The sequence below is a fragment of the Candidozyma duobushaemuli genome (assembly GCF_002926085.2).
Source record: "Candidozyma duobushaemuli strain B09383 chromosome Unknown C_B09383, whole genome shotgun sequence".
Classification (NCBI taxonomy): Eukaryota; Fungi; Ascomycota; class Pichiomycetes; order Serinales; family Metschnikowiaceae; genus Candidozyma; species Candidozyma duobushaemuli.
In genome coordinates, this window is record NW_020289897.1 from 7,501 (window position 1) to 29,619 (window position 22,119).

At 47.3% G+C, this 22,119-nt stretch overlaps 9 protein-coding genes and 1 non-coding gene across 10 annotated transcripts; 5 read left to right on the top strand and 5 right to left on the bottom strand. All coding sequences in view use genetic code 12, as the record gives it.

Annotated features, from left to right (window-relative positions):
- Nucleotides 1-2,359: 2,359 nt before the first annotated feature.
- Nucleotides 2,360-3,646, bottom strand: CXQ87_002887 (uncharacterized protein; the record flags this gene model as incomplete). Its single annotated transcript, XM_025481378.1, has 1 exon — nt 2,360-3,646. One exon carries the CDS (start codon nt 3,644-3,646, stop codon nt 2,360-2,362), a length of 1,287 nt encoding a protein of 428 aa, XP_025335996.1.
- A 934-nt stretch (nt 3,647-4,580) lies between these two features.
- Nucleotides 4,581-5,615, top strand: CXQ87_002888 (transcription initiation factor IIB; the record flags this gene model as incomplete). Its single annotated transcript, XM_025481379.1, has 1 exon — nt 4,581-5,615. One exon carries the CDS (start codon nt 4,581-4,583, stop codon nt 5,613-5,615), a length of 1,035 nt encoding a protein of 344 aa, XP_025335997.1.
- Nucleotides 5,616-5,721: 106 nt separating this feature from the next.
- On the bottom strand, nt 5,722-6,195 carry CXQ87_002889 (uncharacterized protein; the record flags this gene model as incomplete). The annotated part of the gene is made up of 1 exon (XM_025481380.1): nt 5,722-6,195. The coding sequence occupies one exon, from the start codon at nt 6,193-6,195 to the stop codon at nt 5,722-5,724; it is 474 nt and encodes a 157-aa protein (XP_025335998.1).
- Nucleotides 6,196-7,061: 866 nt separating this feature from the next.
- CXQ87_002890 (sodium:solute symporter family protein) lies at nt 7,062-9,026 on the top strand (the record flags this gene model as incomplete). The annotated part of the gene is made up of 1 exon (XM_025481381.1): nt 7,062-9,026. The coding sequence occupies one exon, from the start codon at nt 7,062-7,064 to the stop codon at nt 9,024-9,026; it is 1,965 nt and encodes a 654-aa protein (XP_025335999.1).
- A 60-nt stretch (nt 9,027-9,086) lies between these two features.
- CXQ87_002891 (uncharacterized protein) lies at nt 9,087-10,367 on the bottom strand (the record flags this gene model as incomplete). Its single annotated transcript, XM_025481382.1, has 1 exon — nt 9,087-10,367. One exon carries the CDS (start codon nt 10,365-10,367, stop codon nt 9,087-9,089), a length of 1,281 nt encoding a protein of 426 aa, XP_025336000.1.
- A 2,874-nt stretch (nt 10,368-13,241) lies between these two features.
- Nucleotides 13,242-15,263, top strand: CXQ87_002892 (uncharacterized protein; the record flags this gene model as incomplete). The annotated part of the gene is made up of 1 exon (XM_025481383.1): nt 13,242-15,263. The coding sequence occupies one exon, from the start codon at nt 13,242-13,244 to the stop codon at nt 15,261-15,263; it is 2,022 nt and encodes a 673-aa protein (XP_025336001.1).
- A 442-nt stretch (nt 15,264-15,705) lies between these two features.
- CXQ87_002893 (uncharacterized protein) lies at nt 15,706-17,316 on the top strand (the record flags this gene model as incomplete). The annotated part of the gene is made up of 1 exon (XM_025481384.1): nt 15,706-17,316. The coding sequence occupies one exon, from the start codon at nt 15,706-15,708 to the stop codon at nt 17,314-17,316; it is 1,611 nt and encodes a 536-aa protein (XP_025336002.1).
- Nucleotides 17,317-17,564: 248 nt separating this feature from the next.
- On the top strand, nt 17,565-17,636 carry CXQ87_002894. The gene has a single exon. It is a non-coding gene; the product is annotated as a tRNA-Asp (tRNA).
- A 117-nt stretch (nt 17,637-17,753) lies between these two features.
- On the bottom strand, nt 17,754-20,102 carry CXQ87_002895 (uncharacterized protein; the record flags this gene model as incomplete). The annotated part of the gene is made up of 1 exon (XM_025481385.1): nt 17,754-20,102. The coding sequence occupies one exon, from the start codon at nt 20,100-20,102 to the stop codon at nt 17,754-17,756; it is 2,349 nt and encodes a 782-aa protein (XP_025336003.1).
- A 470-nt stretch (nt 20,103-20,572) lies between these two features.
- Nucleotides 20,573-21,943, bottom strand: MCA1 (Ca(2+)-dependent cysteine protease; the record flags this gene model as incomplete). Its single annotated transcript, XM_025481386.1, has 1 exon — nt 20,573-21,943. One exon carries the CDS (start codon nt 21,941-21,943, stop codon nt 20,573-20,575), a length of 1,371 nt encoding a protein of 456 aa, XP_025336004.1.
- Between the last annotated feature and the right edge of the window lie 176 nt (nt 21,944-22,119).

A 22,119-nucleotide genomic window follows, 5' to 3' on the forward strand; every position in this document is an offset into this window, starting at 1 on the left:
TGAGCTGCAAAGAGCCTGCTATTGCAACGATTGTTAACCTCATAATAGCCAACAACATAAGGGCAACTGATAGGTTTTATGAAATAGCCAAAATCTTGAGCTCAGAAAGATGCCTTCTATTAGTCTAGGAAGGATATGATCTCACATTGTGAACCCTATAACTTCTCCTTCGCTTCACAACGGTAGTTTTTAACGTCCACAATGTATCAAAAGATTCTTTGAAGTGAGTAGTATATTTAGGCAGCTCTAAGTAGTTTTATCTCTACCTGACATCCAAAGTCTAAAGAGTTTGAGGTCGATATTGTAATTCACATTTAACACCTTGGGAACCATATAAAAAATTATAATAAAATTCAGAATAGTGTTGGGTGTCTGTGAGTGAACAAATATAGCTACTTAGGGGCTCGTCATGGCTATTCGTGGCTTCATGACGACACCTTTGCGCCATTTGCATATGGAAAGTAACATTACCTGCTACTTGCTAAGCACCATCAAGATTACTCAGGTTTTAATCAAATGGGAAGATAAATGGCTTCCGTACCGAGTTGAGTTGTTTCTTAACTCGTACTGATCTTTGTTAATCAGTCTCCTGATATGACAATATTCAGTACTACTAAGCTCACAACCAAAGTACGAAATAAGAAAGAACTTGAAACAAGGACGATCGAACAAAGGCAAATCTTTCAGGAATAATATCGCTTGTTGCCTGGGAGAGATAATTTATTGGTCCTTTTAATCACAATTCCACCTTAATCCATTGCCACGCCGAATTGGGAAACATCGTGAAACACTAAGTCATTGAGAACCCCAAAGTAGAAGTCTAATGAGACTCAAGAGCCTGAATTCACGAAAGCTTTACGAGAGCTTTTGGAATATAAATACCGGACGAATTCCCTCCCTAACCATCATCAAACAAAGAAATCAATATGGCCGCTCAAACTACTCAGAACAAGAACAACGCTCCAAAGGACAACAACTTGAACAAGCACGCTGGTCGTGGTGCCGTTCCTTTTATGTGTGCCATTGTCTAGATGAATATAAATTTATCTTTTTATGGATTGTAGAATCTTCTATCTTTGCAACCCTTAGTTGGTAGATAACAAGTGCTTTAGATTAGCAGAATGCATTTCAGAAAGAATTCACGCTGACTGTAACTAAAAAAAGCTCCATCATCAAATGTCGTAGTAGAAAATTTTGGCTTTTTTTCCTTTTTCTAATTCAATTCTGTCTTTTGGCGCTGGCACACCCGTGCACCAAGATAACTGGACGCGGTCAAAAACAAGCACCATAATCAAGACCTACTACTCCAGAAAAGACCAAATTTTCAAATGTTCCTGGTTTTCCCAAAATAGAGCCTATCTAAGCAATCAGAGCTCAAAAATTACGATGGTGTTAGTTGTTTGTCCATAGCACCTTTCCACATGGTGTGATTCATCCGTGAAATTGATATATTTCCGTTGGAAAGGCACGAAAGTGATACCGGGAGCCACACCAAAAAATATTTCATTCCACGCCTTTCATGCTTAAGTTAAGCTCATAAGCTCTTGGGGTTTGTCTTTCGAAAGTGGCTAGACGCTGTAGCATCGGGTTACAAGTCTTTGTTGATAAAAACAACAAATCTGAGGGGCATTAAACGAGCCGAAATCAACTACTGAATGGTCATCGTGGAACGAAGAGAGCCAGGGGATGGCGATGAGATCGTCCAACATGTGCTTTTGGATCCATATACGTCCATTTTAGCTCGCCTGACCTGGACGTTGAAAGTACTCCGCAAGCGGAGCCAGCATCACCAGAGGCATGGACAAGATACACGAGGCGTCCATTTCAGGTCCAGGGAATACAATCCAAACCATCTCCCAGGTACAGCCGGCCTTGGTGCTGGCGAACAGCATGCCTCATGTGTCAATGTCAGATTTGCTCATATCTCGGTCGACAGAAAAGCAGGGAGAGCGAAAGTGGTCTCAGCTGAAAGCTACTGATGTGATGAATACTAGAGTATTTTTACTGGCAATTGTTCAAGCTGGCACATGGTACTGAAATGGAGGATTCTGTTTTGTTCTTGGGATTGTCTATAACTCCACCCACACCAAGCACAAAAAAACTATTTTACCCTTCTGTGATTACTTGAAGTATGGAGTTTATAGTGTTTGTACTTTCTTTGGAACTGGCGCTGGCATGTGCTGTCGATTTTTGACTTATCTTGACAAAGTCAAATCTGCTCAACTTTCGAGCAGCAGCAAACTGAATAAATTTACAGGTGTCGTTTCTTTGCCTACTTGCGTTTGTTTTCACCGTATTTTACATGCGTATGCATACATTATCAAAAGGCATACAATTTGTTTGCATATGTGAAAAGAGATTAAAAAACACACTGTGGTGGAAATTGCCGATCGTCGAAAGGTTGAGGGAAAACACCCTCCTTGATTAAATCAGACATGCTCCACTCGATTGCGTTCTCTGTCTTCCAATTCCAAAAGAGCCATCCGCTAGCAGTGGAATACGCATCAATTTGTCCTTCAATGAATCTACGGAGGTTCTTGCGATGCTCATCTGTCCACTGATCAACTTGTGTGTATGGCTCACAGGTTCCAATCTTCTCGGGGTTATTGAATTCACCGGTCCAACGTGAGCCATGTCCAACACCATTCAACCAACGAGCACAATCGGTCATGGCACCAGACCATTCTCCAACCACGTTCCAGTGATACTCATTCATGTGTTGCCTACCATTTTCGCAGGCCACTTCCATATGCTCATCGATGCTCATAGCCAAGTCCTCTGGAGTACGCCATCTGTAATGATGATGGTCCAAAACAACATCCCAGTAGCCCTGCTCGAGGGTCATAAAATCATCCCAATAGCTAGCCTCTTCCTGAAAAGCATCGCTGAGTATCACATTATTGTATGAGATGCCATTCATGAAACGCATGTTTCCGTACGCCCATGTATAGAAATTTTTGAGGAATGTCATATCTGAAGCAGGTCCAAGTGGCTCATTCATGAATTGAATACCGCTTATCACGTCTTCAAATTCAGGACCTCCATACTTGTCGAAGATCTTTTGCAATACTGTGAGCGTGAGCGCTACATTCTCATATCGCTGGTATCCAAGAGACTCTCTGAATTCATCCAGGGATTCATAAGACCCACGCTTTCCAGAACTTGTTCCTCCATTCTGTGAGCCTGGGACACCATGCAAGTCAATCCATGCGTTGATTCCATGATTGCGGGCCCAGCCTAAGGCCCTTTCCAAATAGAAATCCTGGCCTTGCACGTAAGGATCATCGGGCAAGAGACCGTACGCCCAATATCCGATCGGAATCCTCACGGTGTTGATACCTGCATTGGCCATCTCTTCGAAATCGGACTCTTGATACCAAGTATCCCAATGATGCTCCAATCTTCTCTTGGCCTCATCTTTTCCGAGAAACTGGTGGTAGTGGTAATCGTCCACAGGAATCTCACCGGGTTCGAAGGCATCAAAAAGTGAAGGCGTAATGTAGGGTTCGAGCAAGAACCAACCGCCTAAGTTCACACCATGTATCTTATCATTTTCATAGTCCCAATCGAAAGCCTTTTCACGCTTGTGTATGGTTGGCGCAGCAACTGCTAAAGCTGCTATCAGTAAAAGAAAGGCAAGCTTCATTTTGTCTCAGTCCTGGGATATTTCATCTGAACCCTTGAAAACATCATATTTATACATCAGCACGGCTTCCATGCATCTTTAGGAGGATGCCGCTAGTATATGCATAGAACAATAAGCGAACCCACAAACTAGCGCACACTTCTTTCGAGGAGTTGAATGACCCTACGAGTGAATGTATAATGATGCCCCTCTAGATTTACTGCACCCATCCTTGCAGTATCCGGATTATACGGCGTTTTAACTTGCTGTTCCGTGACTATCATAGCTTGGCAGGGGCTAACAAAGAACATCATCAGATTTAGTTCAGTTTTGCCGAATTCCGCTTCCCATCACCTAGATAGGTGGAGATATTACTCTCCTTGAGCTAAGCGGACAGTTAGAGACGGAGCACATGTGTCCGGACTGAAAGTCAGCAAACAATGGTTACCAATCGATTATTAACACAAAAATAATAGTCAAATTCTGAAGGCATTGAAAAGACCTGAACGTTGCTTTGTTGTGCGTCAATGTTAGATGAAGATTCAAATGACGGTATCATCCTATCTTCTTCAATGCCATGCCACTGGTGAATGCAGCTTTAATGCCAGCGCTAATGATAAGACCAAGGAGTGTTTGAGGATTCAATTGCATTTGAGTTTTCAAAGCTTCGGAAAAGACATGATCGTTAAAGAGGATCTAAAGGTTTCACCACATTTTAAAACCGCCAGACCACTCGGATATCTAAGTCATTTCTCCGTAATGTTGGATTACTAATATCTCGCTTCATTATAGTGTGGTCGTGTGCGTACCAGATCTTATATGAGACATCATTGGGATTGTAAATGAGAGTAAGAATAGGAAACCAGAATATAGAGGTGTACAAGCTACATCATCTACTTTTTCCTTGTCTTCAATACCCCTAATCCTAGCTTCGATCTCGACAACATCGATAATCATGGACTCCCTGGCTGCAAAGCAAGATGAGCCATTCAAGGGCCCCAATTTGAATGTGACCCTTATGTGTCCAGACTGCAAGGCTTTCCCTCCAAACCTAATAGAGCGTTTCAGTGAAGGCGATATAGTCTGTGGGGACTGTGGTTTTGTGCTCAGTGATCGTGTGGTGGACACAAGATCGGAGTGGAGAACCTTCAGTAACGATGACCAGAATGGTGACGATCCTAGTCGTGTGGGTGATGCTGGAAACCCTCTTTTGGACAGCGAAAACCTCTCGACGATGATTTCGTATGCTCCTGAAAATGTGAGGGCCGGAAGAGACTTGAGCAGGGCTCAGGCAAGATCGTTGGTCGATAAGAAGGATAACGCTCTATTGACAGCGTTCACAAAAATCTCACAAATGTGTGATGCAATCCAGCTACCGAAGCTCGTGGTTGATGGTGCTAAAGAAGTTTACAAGATAGTTTACGAGGAAAAGCGGCTCAAGGGTAAGTCACAGGAGTCTATTATGGCGGCGGCGATATATTTGGGTTGTAAAATGGCGAAGCTCTCGAGATCTCTTAAGGAGATTTGGGCGCTTACGAATGTCCCGATCAAGACAACCGGAAAGGTCTACAAGATTGTCAAGCAAATCTTGATTGAGAAGAGTCACAAGGATCCAAACGCTTACTCATACATCAAGGACAGCGAGCAGGCCGTTCTGTCGTCGTCCGACGTTTTGATCAGAAGATTCTGCTCCAATCTTGGTTTGAGTATGGAGGTGACGAATGCTGCGGAGGCTATCGCTATCAAGTGCTTCGATGAGGGCATCTTGGCCGGTAGATCGCCCATTACTGTCGCTGCGACAGTGATCTACTTCGCCTGCTTACTTCATAATACCCTGATAACACCCGCACAGATTGGCACCAGAACCGGTGTCAGCGACGGTACCATCAAGACGGCTTTCAAAGTGGCATGCAAGGATAGGGATAAGTTGATAGATCCGAGATGGATAGAGAGTGGAAAAGTGAAGCTTGACAACATTCCTCAGGTTTGAGCCCGTGAGGAGCTTGATACAGTTTAATATTCACCGGGGATGTTGCTCGCTTCAACATATTGTAGATTGGGAAGTAGCTTGTTATGCAACGTATTTATTAACATACTCACAAGTTATAGATCAGCTTAACGACGTTCCACAACACGTTGCGGTTACGTACAGCGAAAATCACAACCACACTGACAACCGCAACGTGAATAACATGGAACACACTGAGTCTGACCAAAAACTTCATGATGGCAGGAACCGGGCTCTTGTAGTTAGGCCTACGGTCCACACTCACAACCACAGTATCACCTTCTGAGAAATAGTCATTCACGGGAGCATCCAAATCCACAATGTCAAAGAAGCTGTTGGTACGAACGCCTTCAACAAGAAGAGGTTTTTCTTTTGGAAACTTAGCCAGATAGAAGGCAGCACTCTTTTGAGCAGCATGTACTAAAGGAGCTTTCCCATCGATTTCAAGCAAAAAGCCGTAGCCATGTCTGTACACCTTGGAGGGGCTGAATGAGTTGCTCATAAAGTCGTAACCTGGAAAAGGCTTGTCATCTTGGGAGACGAGGAAGAAGTTCAATTGCATTTTGATGGTGGAGATGTCATGGCATCGCAGCCCTAGTTATAGTTCTGACAGAAACACATGTGGAGGAGATAAGAAATGCCATGTGAAATTTGAAGCATCATTCAACCACTGTGATGATCCATATGCTACATCTTTATAGTAATGCTTGTTCAATTACGGCATGTGCCGAGTCAGGCGGCTCTCGGTGCGGACTTAATGGAAGAGGACGGCGATAGTGAGGACCTTTCTCATTGGCCTGATTTTTGAAATAAATTTTATGTGAAAGGGTTAGGAGAACTTTTTGCTTTTATCTGCCGTTCTGCTGTATTCTTTTCTGAATGTCGCAAGATCTTGAGTTGGTGTGAGACATACTGAGCCCTGAGCACTATCACCATAGTGTTGCCAGCAACAACATCTAATTAGGCAATTCGCAAAAGGGCGGGGATGGCTAAACTTTCTTACTTTCAGCTCTCCATTGCAGGCTTTTACGGTTATTAGGTGAAGTACCCAGGACCCTGGCATACCACGATGCCCCTCTGCTAAGCCGACTCAAGAACTTACGTGGGCAGTGATAAGAATTCCAGGAGGTAGAGGCTTCTTTATTACCTTCTGATAGAAATTGACTCTTCTAGGCTCTTGTGGCGGTCACGGAGAACTCTACTGGCTAGTCTTTAATACTGTGATGATTTTCAAAAATTCAAACTCACCAACTCAATTGTTAGTCCCCATCGGAAGCGAGGTCCCGTCTCTATTGTGTCTTGTCGGGTGAGATCTCGGGATACCATATCGGGATGGGCTTATCTTGATAACCGCTTCGCGTAGCATCAGGACATGATTCGTATAAAATTCGAAGAGAAGCTGCACCATGGTCCAAAAACACCAGCATAATGTCGGAGCCCATCCTTACCCAGTCGTATGGATATGGCTTTGCTCTTGGATTGGGAGCTGCGTTTGCCTTGATCATGGCATTGATAACGAGAGCCCTCTCTAGTTTCTTGGGACAGGTTCAGAATTCAGAGAGGTTTTCCACTGCTTCCAGAAATGTGAAAGCTGGACTTATTTCTTCCAGTACAGTTTCCGCGTGGACTTGGCCAGCAACTTTACTTTCTTCGGGCGCCTGGAGCTATTCTCATGGTGTTAGTGGAGGATACTTCTATGGTATCGGAGGTACGATTCAGATCACACTTTTCATGTTTCTTGCTATTCAGCTTAAGAGAAGAGCCCCTGCTGCTCACACACTTTCAGAATGCTTCTACTTGAGATATGGGAAGCCTGGTCACATTGTGTTCTTGTGCTATTGCATGGCGACCAATATCCTCATCTCGTCGTTGCTTCTTTTGGGAGGTTCACAAGGATTTGCAACGACTACTGGAATGCACACCGTTGCAGCTTCTTTCTTACTTCCATTGGGAGTCATGGTGTACACTGCTCTTGGTGGTTTGAAGGCAACTTTCGTATCCGACTGGATCCATACGGTGATAATCTATGGGATCCTCTTGGGCACATGCTTCACCGTATATGGCACATCGTCCTTGATTGGAAGTCCAGGAAAAATGTACGATATGCTCAAGGAAGCTCAAAAGCTGTTTCCCTCGGCAACAGGAGAGAGCTACCTCTCATTTAAAGACCCAGAGATGTTCTTTCTTTCTTGGTCAGTCACCTTGGGTGGATTCGGCTCTGTTTTTGGTGATCCTGGGTACTCACAAAGAGCTATTGCAGCTCATCCGGCAGAAGTCTTTGAAGGTTACCTTCTCGGTGGAATTTGTTGGTGGATCATTCCTGTTTCCTTGGGACTGGCTGCTGGTTTGGCTTGCAGAGCACTCCTTACCAACCCAGCCTCACCAACATACCCTGATCAATTAACGGATTTTGAGGTTGGTGCTGGTCTTCCTGTGATATACGGCATGGCTGCAATTTTTGGCAAGAAAGGTGCTGCAGCTGGTCTAGCAATGCTTTTCATGTCCGTCACATCAGCGACTTCAGCCGAGCTTATCGCCTTTTCTTCAGTCACCACCTACGACATTTACAGAACCTACTTCAAGCCCCACGCCTCCGGAAAACAGCTTGTATTTGCTGCACATACGTCTGTCCTTGGTTTTGGTATCTTCATGGCAGCGTTAGCAACGATCTTGAATTACGTGGGGGTTACAGTAGCATGGCTATTGAGCTTTTTAGGAATTGTCTTGACGCCTGAGGTGAGTGCAATCATTTTAACTCTCTATTGGACAAAAATGACAACCCTAAGTCTCATCATAGGTGCTCCACTAGGCACTATTACCGGGGTTGTTTGTTGGATTGCCGCTACTTATCATCTCGGCGATGGAGCGGTCAATAAGGAAACCTTGATGATATCCAAGGCCACTTTTGTTGGCAACATCACGGCAATATTCTCCACACCAGTTTACATCACGGTAATATCTCTTTTGAAACCAGACAAAGAGCCGTTTGATATGAACAAGTTGCAGACCAGCTTCAAAGCTGGCGATGACGTGGATGAAGAGGTGGAGGATGGAATGGTGGTTACATTGCAAGCACAGCGTGTTTTGAAGAAGCAGGAATGGGCTTGCGTAGCTGTAAATGCCTTCCTTCTACTTGTTCCGTACATCACTGTCCCCTGTGTATTGTATGGCACTGGTGATTTCAGCAAGAGTTCTTTTACGGCATTCATAATAATGCTCCTTCTATGGGCTGTTTTGGCTGCTCTTTACATCACAATTCTACCCCTAGTGCAAGGGTGGAGCTCTATGAAGATGATAGCGAAAAGATTATTTGGAAAGGGCCTGGACGAAGTTATTACGGATTCGGTGGAGGAAGAAGAGCTACATCATGAAGTCAAGGGTATTGACAGCTAACAGCAGTAATTTGAATAGTAATGTGTTATGTCTCGAGCCAAAAGTCCATAAAGTACTTACCTATTTCAATGAGTCGTAGTCAAAATGAACTGGGTGGTCGGTACCCAGCACAAAAGCACAGTTGCCCATATCCCTCTTCTGAATCTCGGCCTCGGGAGAAATGTCAAAATCGAAGATGTCCATAGGAAGGCCAAGGGTAGTGCAGGCGTTTGGGACGTCGACAACACCGGCCAAGTGACCTTCGATGGGTGCAGAAGACAAAATCAAATAAATCTGATAGTCGTTGTAGCCAAACCTTCTCAAGTATTCGATGACTCTGACGCATGCCTGGCGGTATGCTGTATTTGCACACAAATGGTGCTGCTTGCCTGTTTCGTCAACGGAAAAACCTTCGAATGTGAGGTATCTGGCAGGTCCATACTGGTTCTGAACATCACCTGGCATGAACAAGGGGCTCTTCAAGGACAACTTCTTGGTTCCGTCCTTGATGATGGAGAACGAGAGCGTGACGAGGCCAGCCATTTCAATTGCTCCACAAAAGGAGATTTCTCCGTCGCCCTGAGAGAAGTGCAAATCGCCAATCGAGAACTTGGCACCCTCGACGTACACTGGGAAGTAGCATTTTGAGCCACGAGAGAGGTTCTTGATATCGCAATTGCCTCCGTGTTCAGGCCGGCCGGGAATTGTTCTTGCCCCTTCTTTGGCGATCCTTTCCTTCAAGTCACCAGTAGCCTGCCCGCTATTAGCACCTTTGGTTTGGGGCAATTGAGCAACAGCGGTGTCGTGCTGACCCTGGATATCATCAACCAATTTCTTTTCCCTAGCATTCCACTCCTCCAAAACTTCCATTGATGGAGCGGTTCCCATGATACCTGGGTGCACCAATCCCGTGAACTTGACGTGGGGAATGTGTCTTGAGGTAGCATGGATACCGTGAAAGTCGAAGATGGCCTTGGCACATTCGCCATAGAACTTATCCAAAAAACCTCCACCGTTTTGCTTGTGGAAAACACCACAGTAACCCCATGGCTGTCTCTCCAAAGGCTGCACATCCTTGATTTCCACAACCAAAGCATCCCCAGGTTTGGCTCCTTCGATATTGTAAGGTCCAGATAAATAGTGAATCCGGGTCAAGTCCACATGGCGCAAATCGTCAGCACTGTCATTGTTCCCGATCTGGTTTCCTGTCCAGTCCAAACACTCAGCCTTTACAACCTCTCCAGGCTTGATAGTCACAGTAGATGGAACATCAGGGTGCCATCTATTGTGGACCTGTGGCTGTTCTCCTCCGGGCTTATCCAAGTCGACCTTGGTAACGTATTTTATAGCTTCTGCGGGCATTTTGGGGATAGGGGACCAAGGAAACTTTGGACCCTTATTTATTCTCGACGGTTTTGAGCCGCAGAGCACATCTCGCCCAATTCGTCGGATTCTTATCTTATCGCGCGGAATTCAGTAGGCTCGCACCCACCTCATCGTATACCGTTGTCAAGATGCATGCATCAAGCAATGCGTTTAGAGGGTCGTGAGAGAGCTGACGATGGTATTTAGCTGTTTTTACGATTTCTTTTCCAACTGAACTCGAGAAAACTCGATATCTGTAATTCCGTTGTCATGACCAAGGGGTTGCTATGATCAAGGGGTTGCTGATAATGGGGTAGTGTGGGGGTGCTCGAGACACCCCAGCCTCCTGAGTGGGTCAATCTTTGCTAGTGGGTGAGTATCTGGGACCATTGCTTTTCACTTTTTGAAGACATTGACCTCGTAGATTAGAATTGATTCCGTATAATACTGTCTTTTGATGTCTCTTTTTTATTACTCTGGTCATCTATCACTGTTCAATTGCCCAACATCACAAATTAGGTTCTCATTGAGGTTCTGGCTCAGTACACTCCACATCTAGAGTCGGAGTTGAGGTTCCGCTTCTCGAGGATCCCCTATTCTGTTATGGGGTCGAGAGGCTTTGATTGCTGTATATGCATTATGAGTAGGAATTGTGGAGTATGTTTGCGAGTTTGTAGTTACAGTGAGCATGCGTCAAAGTTAGGAGAATTTGCGTAGTCAACGCAAAAATCCAATTGTAGTCCAATAGGTCCAGGAATCAAACATGCTACTAAGTTTATGGAGAAGAATCCAGCCAAGGTACTTGGCCGATGAATTGGTGTTGGTGCTGGCTAATACCCAGTTCTAGTACGGATAGCCCTCGTCGCACACATGACAACCGACGACGCTATGGAATTTCAAAAATTGTTTTTGGTAGCATTCAAAGATAGTCTAAATAGCTGACTTCAAAATTTAGAGATAGTATCATTGCATCTAGGGGTATTTCATTGTAGAGGTATCATGCGATGTATGCTCTGATAGATCCACGAATGCGTGAACGACCATTGAATTAGACGGTGCGACGAACCAAGTACCTTGTTAACGAAATAGGACCCTGGAATGCCTTGACGTCACATAGTCGAACTGAGCCGAATTCAGAGACCGAGTCCGCCATAATAACCTATTGACATGAAGCTAGCGGGTATACCCATATACGTGAGCCCAAACCTCGTCGCCAAGAGAGTGAATTCCAACGAGATTTCATCCTGGAAAGTTTACTGAAAAAACATCTTAGAGAGAGCATCTACGCCTAAGCCCCTTGGATAGACCACCTTCATGAAGCACTCCTTCACAGCCACGTCTATTATTCCCTAAGCCACGCCGTTGGAAGGGTTGCGACGCGATTGACCTCATGTGGGGTACACTTCATGAAATCACACGATAATAGAAGATCGATTTTTCAGGCTCAATTACAGAGAAGCCCTCGAGAAGAAGCCGGCTTCTGCGGCACACGTTTAGAAGCCCGTGCCAACCCCACATCGGCCATAGGCTGAATGCAAACACGGAGGTTGTGAGTTTCTGTGAGTAATAACAAGGTCTTTGTTACTCCCGTGCTCACCACAGATACCCAGACCCAAAGCAGTCAAAGCCGATCTGAAAGCGACGCACCACGCATACAACTGCCCCGTCGGTGAAACAGCCTCGGTATTATACAAAATTAGCCTAAGCGGGCGTTGCCTAAGCGAGATCCTCCAGAAAAAAACCGCAAACCGGCTTTAATAATAGCCTTTTCCGAACGCACTCGGGTATTTCGGGCCTGCCAGAGCAGCACCCCTAACGCTTATTTTCTAGCCGGGTTTACCTTGTCCGTAGTGCAGCCCATTGACGAATTCACTATGTGCCCGAGGTCGGCGTCGTATATTTTTCTTCTCGCATTATGCGGGACATATCGGGGCAGGCAAGGTGCTCCATTAGCGAGGAAAATCACGCTATTGGTAAACAAACAGAAGTGGCACTAGTCTTGGACGACGCCGGCACAGCTTAAGTGTCTGCTTTTTGAAAAAAGACCCTTTTAACAAGTTCCCTGCTGTGGATGGGGTAATCGGTATTATCGGTGATGAGCAAATTGGGAGCGGCGAGTACCGCTGCTGAGGACCAAAGCCTCGCGGTTTAGCGAGTCGCTTTCAAAACGTGCGTTTGGCGCTCCTTGGCAAAAACAGCCCATGGGCCGCGTTGACTATGGATGGTGGGGAAACAGGAGCGTGATAGCGGGTCCACACTGATCGCAGCTGAGGTCCACAGACCCCGGAAATTGACTCCAATAAAAAAGCATGAAAAGCCGGAATCGATTTCAGAAAAAAAAAAACGGCGCCCAACGTCCTCGGTAAATCGCCGCATCTCGGACTGGCCCGGCGATCTGATGGATTAGATAGATTTTTTAAAATAAGAGCCCCCGCGCATGCGTTGCAGCGCGCAGGGTTTTAAGCCAATCACCACTATGCTGGGCTCCTCTTGCATGCCCGAAGTCAGTTGATGCAGCAGGAAGCCCCGATATTACCGTTGACGAGATCTAGCTTTAAGGTTGCTGTTTCACCAGTTACCAACACCCATAGCCTTCAGAAAACCAGGGCAGTGGTAGACGAGAACACCAAACCTGCGGTTGCCAAGTATTCGCGTAGAACCAGAAAAGTGAGCCGAGTCGGGGTGGTGAAAACTCTTCTTTGACGCGCCTCTGCATCGAGCATGCAGAAGCGTAAACATACGAGCCATTGTCTGGCTGCAAAAACCAGAACCGTTTGCAGCACGACAAAAAAAGCTTGCAGTGGCACCTATAAAACCAAGCGTTGCCCCCTTTCATTTCACTCCCATCTCCGGATTTCACACTCGCTCACAATGCTCAAGATCGCCACCGTTGCAGGTCTTCTTGCCGTTGCTCTCGCAGCAGACAACCCATACGCCACCTACCCTTCGGTGCCAAAGACCGCCACCATCAACGGTCTTGCTGACCCCATCTACGACAGATTGCCAGAGTGTGCCAAGTCGTGTTTCTCCCAGTCCACCTCCAGCACCCCTTGTCCCTACTGGGACACTGGCTGTCTCTGTGTCATGACCCCATGGACCAACAGCGTTGCTCAGTGTATTGCTGACCAGTGTAAGGGTAACGATGTCACCGTTGCCACCTCCGTGGCTGCTGCCCAGTGTGCCTCTGCCGGTGTCTGGGAGCCATACTTCATCATGGGCGGCAGCTACTCCACCCTCTTGGACTCTGCTGCTGCTCAGACCGAGGCTGAGACCACCTCTTCCGAGGATGCTCCAACTTCCGCCACTTCCTCTGAGATCGAGGCCACCACCTCTTCCGAGGAGGAAGCCGAGTCTTCTTCCCCCGCTATCACCAGTTCTCCAGCAGTGAGCTCTGACGAGGCTGAGGAGATCACCACCACTTCCTACGCCCGTACTGCTTCCATCAACGGCTTCGCTGACCCAATCTACGACAAATTGCCATCTTGTGCCCAGCCATGTGTCATGCAGTCCACCTCTTCCCTCCCATGCCCTTACTGGGACACTGGCTGTCTCTGTGTGATCCAGATGTTCTCCTTCAAGGTTGCCGAGTGTATTGCCGACAGCTGTGTGGGTGAGGATGTCAACGTCGCCACCTCTTTGGCCTTCAGCGTCTGTAAGGCCGGTGGTGTCCACACCTCCCCAGAATGGAACATCAACGCTTCTTTGCAGGAGGCTTTGGAGGCTGCTGCTGCTGCCACCGGTGCTGTTGAGACCACCTCTTCTGCTCCAGTGATCGTTCCAATCCCAACCGTTGGTCCAATGCCATCTTTCGCTACTTCTTCCTCCTCCTCGAGCCAGGTCATCGTGCCAATCCCCACCGTTGCCCCAGTTGCTTCTGAATCCTCCATCGTTCCCGTTCCAAGTGTCGCTCCAGCTTCTTCCTTCCCAGAGAACCCTGTTGCTTCTTCTGCTGAGACCTCTTCTGCCGAGGAGTCCGCTGAGCCTTCTGCTGTTGCTTCCGAGTCTGCTGAGGCTTCTGCTGTTGCTTCTGAATCTGCTATTGAATCTGCTGTTGAGTCTGCTGCTGAGTCCGCTTCTGAGTCTGCCGCTGCCTCTTCTGCTTCTTCTGCCGCCGTTTCTGCTTCTGCTGCTGCCAACTCCACCGAGGTCGTTTCCCAGACCCACTCTGAGATCGTCACCATCACTTCTTGCGATGAGGACAAGTGCACCGAGATCGAGTCCACCGCCACCGCCACCAGCAAGACCACCGAGATTGTCACCATCACCTCCTGTGACGAGGACAAGTGTGTTGTCACCACTGTGTGCCCCGAGTCTGAGTCTACTGCCTCCGTTGCCGGCCCTGTCACCAAGACTAGAACCGACTACGACCTTGTGACCATCACCTCTTGCAAGGACCAGAAGTGCACCGAGTCCGTCTCTACCAAGGCTCCAAAGACCGTCACCGTCTACGAGGACGAGGAGTGTGTCACCGTGACCGAGTGTATCGAGGACAAGTGCAAGACTTTCGAGCTCTCTACCTCCCAGGTCACCAAGACCGTCGAGGCCGTCGAGACCGTCGTCGTCACCACCTACAGCAAGCCTATCGAGGTTGAGACCATGAAGTCCGTCTCTGGCACCGAGACCATCGATGTCACCATCACTAAGACCATGGATGTGCCAGTCGAGACCAAGCCAGTCGAGACCAAGCCAGTCGAGACCAAGCCAGTCGAGACCAAGCCAGTCGAGACCAAGCCAGCTGAGGACTCTGCTAAGCCAACCTCTGTTGCTCCAGTCCAGAGCACTCCTGCTGCCACCTCTGCTGCTCCTACTGTCAGCTCTTTCGAGGGTGCCGCTGCCGTCAACACCGCCGGTCTCGGTTTCGCTGCTCTCTTGATGGCCTTGCCATTCTTCTAAACGGACGGCCCATACATCTTTCGTTGAACTTCGCCAATTTGGTACCGGATCATTCACTCTTTTCGACTAATGCCCCACCAGGTGCTGCACCTGTTAATTAAGCAAACTTATTGGATACCCGCCTTATCTGTAGATCCAGCCGCCCATCTTTGCTCGCTCAATGTGCCTTGCATTCCGTAAACGCTCAGTCGGATCCTCTTATCCTATCACAGCCTGCGATCGGGGCCGTGATTATCGTGCTCACGACGCACGGACTGCACACAACCATGTGAAAACGGTATTTTCCTGCCTGTCGCCCCCAAATCTCTCTCGCTTTAGCGCCTTGTTCAGCCGCACCAAGTCGCCTATCAAACTGCGTATCGCTTTTCCCATGCATCCACACTGCCTCATTACGGGAATGTAGTTTAAAGCTCTGAACCACTTTCTTTTCCCAGGCCTACCCATGGCTAAGTGGAGACAGCTTCAGAAATGGATTGAGGTGCCGTCGGAGGAAAATGAGGAGATCTCCTTCTTGGTGAATCCAGATCTCAAACCGGTCCCTTCAGAGAAGCAGACCTGGGGTTTCTTTTCGTTTTTTGGTTATTGGGGTGTACCAAATGCCACTATATGGACCTGGAGCACTGGCGGTGCCTTGGTAGCCGTTGGACTCACCCTTCCATACATCATGGGTGCAATCACAGTGTCCAATGTGATCATTATCATTTACACATGCCTCAACTCGCTTCCCGGAACAAAGTATCACATCGGGTACCCTCTATCTCAAAGGATGCTCTTTGGCATTAAGGGGTCCTTTATTGGCATCATCGTCCGTATTGTTCTTGCCATCGTGTTTTTTGGTGCCCAATCCTGGTTAGGTGGATGTCTGATATCCCTCATAATATCCGGACTCAGCAAGAGCTATCTAGATATGCCCATGACGTTTCCAGAAAGCGTGCAGATGAAACTTCGAGACTTCATTGGATTCGTGATTTTCCTGTTCATCCAAGCTTGCATGCTAGTCATGAAGCCAGAGCTGTTCAACAAGTTGTTGATCTCGTCCTGCGGCTTCACCATGATCTGTTTCATCGCTATGTTGGCTCTCTGCATAACTCACAATGGTGGATCAGCGGGAATGATAAATCAGGATGTGGATCTTTCCGGAGATGAGCGGGGCTGGGCCTGGCTATACGCCATGTCGATTTGGTATGGCGCTATTTCTCCAGAAGTGCTAAACCACAATGATTTTTCTCGTTTCGCCAACTCTCCTACAAAAATGTGTTGCGGCGTAGCGTCTGCCATCATGATCACTGGAACGTTTGTCCCCTTGGCAGGACTTCTATGCGCTTCACTGACGTTGCAGCTGTACGATAAGATGTTCTGGTTGCCCACAACCATTTGCCTCAGGTGGATGCATATCGATTACAACGCTTCAAACAGAGCTATGGCTGTGATATTTGGTATTGCCTTTACCCTCTCACAGCTTTCATTCAACATAGTCGCCAACGGTATTGCAGGTGGTATGGAAATGGCTGGTCTACTTCCAAAGTACATCAACATCCGTCGAGGCGCATACATAACAGCCCTTCTATCATGGGCTGTACAGCCATGGAAGTTTTTCTGGGACTCATCTACCTTTCTAGATATGATGAGCTCCTTTGGAGTGGTTGCCACTCCACTCATTGCCCTTCAAATAGCCGACTTCATGATCATCAGACGCTCTATTCTCCCTGTGGATGATCTCTACTGTGCACACAAAAGCGGAACCTTCTATTATACTAAGGGATTCAATATCAGGGCAATTGTGGTGTGGTTTGTCTCCGTGGTCCCGAGTATTCCTGGTCTAATAAGCGTGGAGTCCGAATCCGTTGATAGAGTACCGCAAGGGCTCGAAAACTTTTATTACGGCAATATTTTGTTCGCCTTCGTTATTCCATTCGTCTTGTACGTGGCGGTCTGCTGGATATGGCCGCCTCAAAAACTCCTGGGTATTGAAGACGAAGGCTTCAACACGGATTTTGAGGTTGTGAATTTCAGAGCCGAATCTATGTCTCCGAAGGGAGATATAATGGAGTAATTTCTCGAGTCAAAAAGAAGGGGGGATGTTTTCTCCATATATACAATGCATAAAACGGATATCGAAGTGTATCAGCTATTTTTGCCTGAAAAAGGGGTCAAATGGCCTAATATGGGCATGAAAGTTACTTTAGCAAGTGGTATTTTTAGCTGTGCTTCTAATGAGCTCTTAAAAGTACAGTTTGCGCTTTATTTGGGGCACTTTATATGCGCCATATATATTACCTGCATCTTGTGATTTCCAGATCATCCGAGATAGTTTAGTGGCTAGAATTACCGCTTGTCGCGTGGTAGACCGGGGTTCAATTCCCCGTCTCGGAGCTTATTTTTTGCTTTTAACCTGTCAAGCATTCATTTTTAATGAAATTTCAAATCCAACCTACTAAACTGTTTCTCATTACCATATATTGCTTGAGTTCCGTATCTATCACCTCAATCTTAAGATTTCATAAACTTCTTTCCCTTGTTCAAGAAACGACGACCAAAACCTGCCGTAGTATCCATCTTGTCTTTGACCAAAGACACCTTGTTTCGAAGACTTGTAGTATTGAGGGCCATCGAAGTATGCCTTCTGATATCAGTGTGTGTGGCATTCTGATAGACTTGTTCGGCAAGCTTACCAATATGCATGTTGGGAGACACCTCAGTGGACCTCAATGTCTCTTGAAGCCAATATTGCAAACCCGAGTCGTATTCAATTTCACGTTGTTTAGCATTCTTGAAAGCTTCAATTCTGTCCACAGGCTGAGAGGGACTAGTGAGATCCTTCCACTTGCTGACTGGATATTTTTGCATTGGCGGTTTACTGATACCAAATGATGATGTGCTTGCTAAACGTTTTGTAGCAGAACGCTGCGGTGGTTGGTCCTCCTCATTCTCATCGCTCTTGGACTCAATGGAGCACATTGATTTATATTTTTCGTTCGTGTTGTTGTCCTTAGGTAATTGCTCGAGTGATCCAGGCAATGTAAGCTTCTCCTCTTTGAAGATCGAACCCTGCGAGCTGCGCTGGTCTTTTCCAGGCAAGGAGAGATCTCCATCCGATTTGCTGTTGTCGAGATGACTGAAGCTGTGATCATCGGAGGTATCATCATCATCTCGCATAATTTCAGCGTCGGAAGTATCTTCGTGGATGCTTGGCAATGCCACTGTTTCCGGAACAGATAAAGTGCTTGAGTTTGTGAACGACTCAGCATATCCCAGTGACGAATGGTTGCTCACAAATCTGTCATGATTATCCTTCCCGTTGTATACGCTGACATTCATGTGGGATTCATTATCATTATCATTGACGAACTGATCACGATACATGCTTGTGTTCGGTTTCCAGTTGCCCATATTGAAAGTTGACGTCGTCATTGTAGAATCTCTGCGCAGAACATCAGCGAGAGGACCCCTTGGAGGCTGTGGCGGTTGAAGAGGCATATTGGAGAAATCAGCGGAAAGGTGCTTTGTCGAAATGGATTCTGGTGAGAGCACTGGAATTGCACCAATATGGAGCGGGTTGCTTGGGTCGTAGTCGTCGCCCAGCTCGCTTTGCGCCTGTTGCTTCGGTGTGGAAGGCGCTTCACGAGCCTCCTCGGGCTCAGTTGTCTTCACCTCAGGATTAGGAGAGCGGGGAGGAGCCTTCTTCACAGAGCGAGTGTGAGCCAGAAGATTCGAAACGTACAGCTCATGGGCTTTCTGTACCTCCTCTTGCAGCTCTTGTGTCAATTCATCGAGAACGTGGGAGGTTTCTGGGCTCAGACCGCTGAATGATTGATCCTCGAAATTAGGGAGCGACATGTCACGAATAGAGCTTAGAGAAGGCAAATTGGCCTCGCCCTCATCCTCGTCCTTTCCGGGAGGTGGTGGCGGAAGATCTTTCTTAGCAGATTCCTTATACGTAGACAGCCTCTCCATCTTCAGAAGGTCGTTGATGAGCGAGTCTAAGGCGTCTGTCTTGATGGGACGTCTCTCGCTTGGAAGCTCTGGCAGGTTGACATGTAATGGCGAATCGACATGCTCTTCACGAGGCGATGCAGGGGTCTCTTCATCTTGAGGCAAAGCTAAAGTGCTGGTGGTCGCCTTTTCAGTGCTTCTTTCGTTGTCAAAATGAAGCGAATCTGAGTCATCGGAGGAATTGTCGTGTAAGTTCAACTTGTCAACAGAGAGCACCAACTCCAGTGGCTTCTCTGCGGCATTTTCTAGCTGGGGATCTTCTTTGATTTCGTTCAAGCTCTCATCATTGCGACCAGCCACATTAAGTGATTCTGGCTCTCTCTGGATGGAATCGGCGTCTGAAATGAAGCTCCTGTCGGACACTGGAGTTTCTGGCTGCTGGGAGAAAGTCGTTTGGGAGAATGTTGGAGTTGGAGGTACGAAGTCCTCTTGTGCCAGACCTGAAGTATCCAAAGGCGCAGGTCTATGTTTAGCTGTGGCCTCAGGAGAGTCCTTCTCTGGTAGTTCAGGGGCAGCCCTGTCTGGGCTCTCTGGAATGTATGACACTTCCTCATCGCTGCTATCCAGCAAATCACGACCAAAAGCGCCATCTTTGGGTTCTGAAATGGCCAGCGGCGGCTGACTGTAGGCTTGCTCGGAATCGTCATCATCATAGCCATAACGGCGGTGGTTATCTATTGAAAGCACCAAGTTGGGCGTAGTAGTCGCCTCCTCCTTGGGCTCCTCAGCTATATCTTGTTCGTAGTTATCGTAATTATCATAATCATCTCCCCAATTGTCACCGTATGAAGGAACGTCGGCCTTGACCCAACGCGTAGACCTGTGTCGTTCGAAGTTGTCGGCCATATTGATGTAGTAGTTAGTTGATTTGGTTGATTCGCGTAGCTAGTATCGAGGAATATCACAATGCCAGGAACATCAGGACAAAGCTATCTGCGCCTTTTTTGAAAAAAGTGAAAGCGAAAATGGGAAAATTGGAGATGAACCGATAGGGGCTTTGGAATGTGCTTTGTTAGTGTAATTGGTAGATAGATGTATCTGGGCTCATACGCACAGAAACGTATCTATTTATAAATCAGCACCGGAAGTCTGAGCCCAAGAGCGAAGAGCCAAAGATATTTTAAATCATTAATATTTCAGAATACTCAAGAAACTACTTTTTACTTATTAATTTGAGGTCTGAAGCTCGTTCCAAAGCGTGTTTGTCTTGACTAAGCTGAAACCATACCCTAGAAACCGTGTAGCGCTCGTAGAAACCCTTCTTCTCCTGTCCTCTATGTTTTTTCTACACTCGATCATCAAAAACGTATATGACTCTACATGATGAACCTCAAGTTCATGTCGGTAGGATGGGAACAACTCAACTGTGGCTTCTGAGAGTACTTTCTGGAAAGCAAGTCTCTCATCTGGTTCAAAAGCGAGAGGTACGAGTGGTTGTTGCTGGCCTTCAAGGTGGAGATGAAAGCCCAACTCATAGCACCGGTCATCTGGCCAGCTTCCTTGGCATCGGCAGAGGTTTGGTCGTCCTTACAACCAGACATGGAAATGACATCAGCAGCAGACATCTTACTACGAATGATGGCATCTCTGTCCACGCTGTTGGCGTTCGTGACCTTCTTGAAAGCGCCACTGACGGCGGAAATGGCACCGCCAATGTCGCCTCTGTTGTAGTTCATGAAGGCATTCAAAGCGCCAGTACCGGCGTCCTTCCACACATTTGGCTCCTTGACGACACCCTTGGTGGAGTAGACGAAAGGCAAGTCCAAAGCGGTACCAGAGTGACAACAATCGTACAAGGCAGTCAAACGACAACCTTGAGGCAAGGGCTTGACCATCAAGTCGTGCATGGTGTCGTCCAAAATGGGGCCGGCTCTCTCGAAGTCAAGAGGGTAGATGCACGAGTCGAAACCGTCCTCCTCGTCTCCGTCCTCGTCAGGAACCAAGCCACCGTGAGACGAGACATGGAAGAAGTAAGAGTCGTTTGGTCTGGCATCCTTGACAAGCCACTGCATGGCTCTGATGATATTTTCTCTGGTGGGGATTCTGGCCAATTCACGCTGGTCATCGGTCAAGATCACCATGTCGTCGTAGGAGTAGCCAAAGTACTCGTTCAAGAAACGACTCATGTTCTTCACATCATTGATGCATCCACGCAACTCGTTCTTGGTGCCGTAGTAGTTGATACCGATCAAAACAGCCTTACGCTTACCCGTACAGTTGGAGTACTGGAAGGTCATGTTTGAGTTGGCACCGAAACTTTGAGGGTTCGATGGTGGAGGACCCGAAATGGCACCATTGTTGCCTTCAAACGACTGTCCACCGTGCAGCCTGGTGAAGTTCCCCAATTGCTCGTGATGCTGCAGCTGCTGTTGTTGATACTGCTGTTGTTGTTGGAAGAACTGAGGAGAGTTCAACTGGGCCGGTTGACCTTGGTATCCACGACCTTGGCCACCCTGGTTCTGGTAGCCCTGGTTCTGGTAGCCCTGGTTTTGGTAGCCCTGGTTTTGGTAGTTTTGTGGTGGGGGACCTGGTGGAGGACCCCAACCTGGAGGTGGAGGGCCTGGAGGAGGATATCCGCCGGGTGGGGGACCCTGTGGAGGGCCATAGTTGTTGTAATTACCCTGCTGGTTCTGGTATCCACCTGGGTTGTTGTTGTAGGTTCGACCTTGGTTACTGCCTGGGAACATGGTGTAGTTGGTGGCTTCTGAAGGTGGCTTCTCTGCACAACCTGTCAAGTGGCTGTTTCTTGGATGCCGTCGCCGATACCCGACGGGCAGGCTCTACGACAGGCAAAAGAAAAGAAGACTTTGAGGCTTTGGTTGAAATTTACAGAATTGTAAAAATATTAGAGAAGTCTACCAGT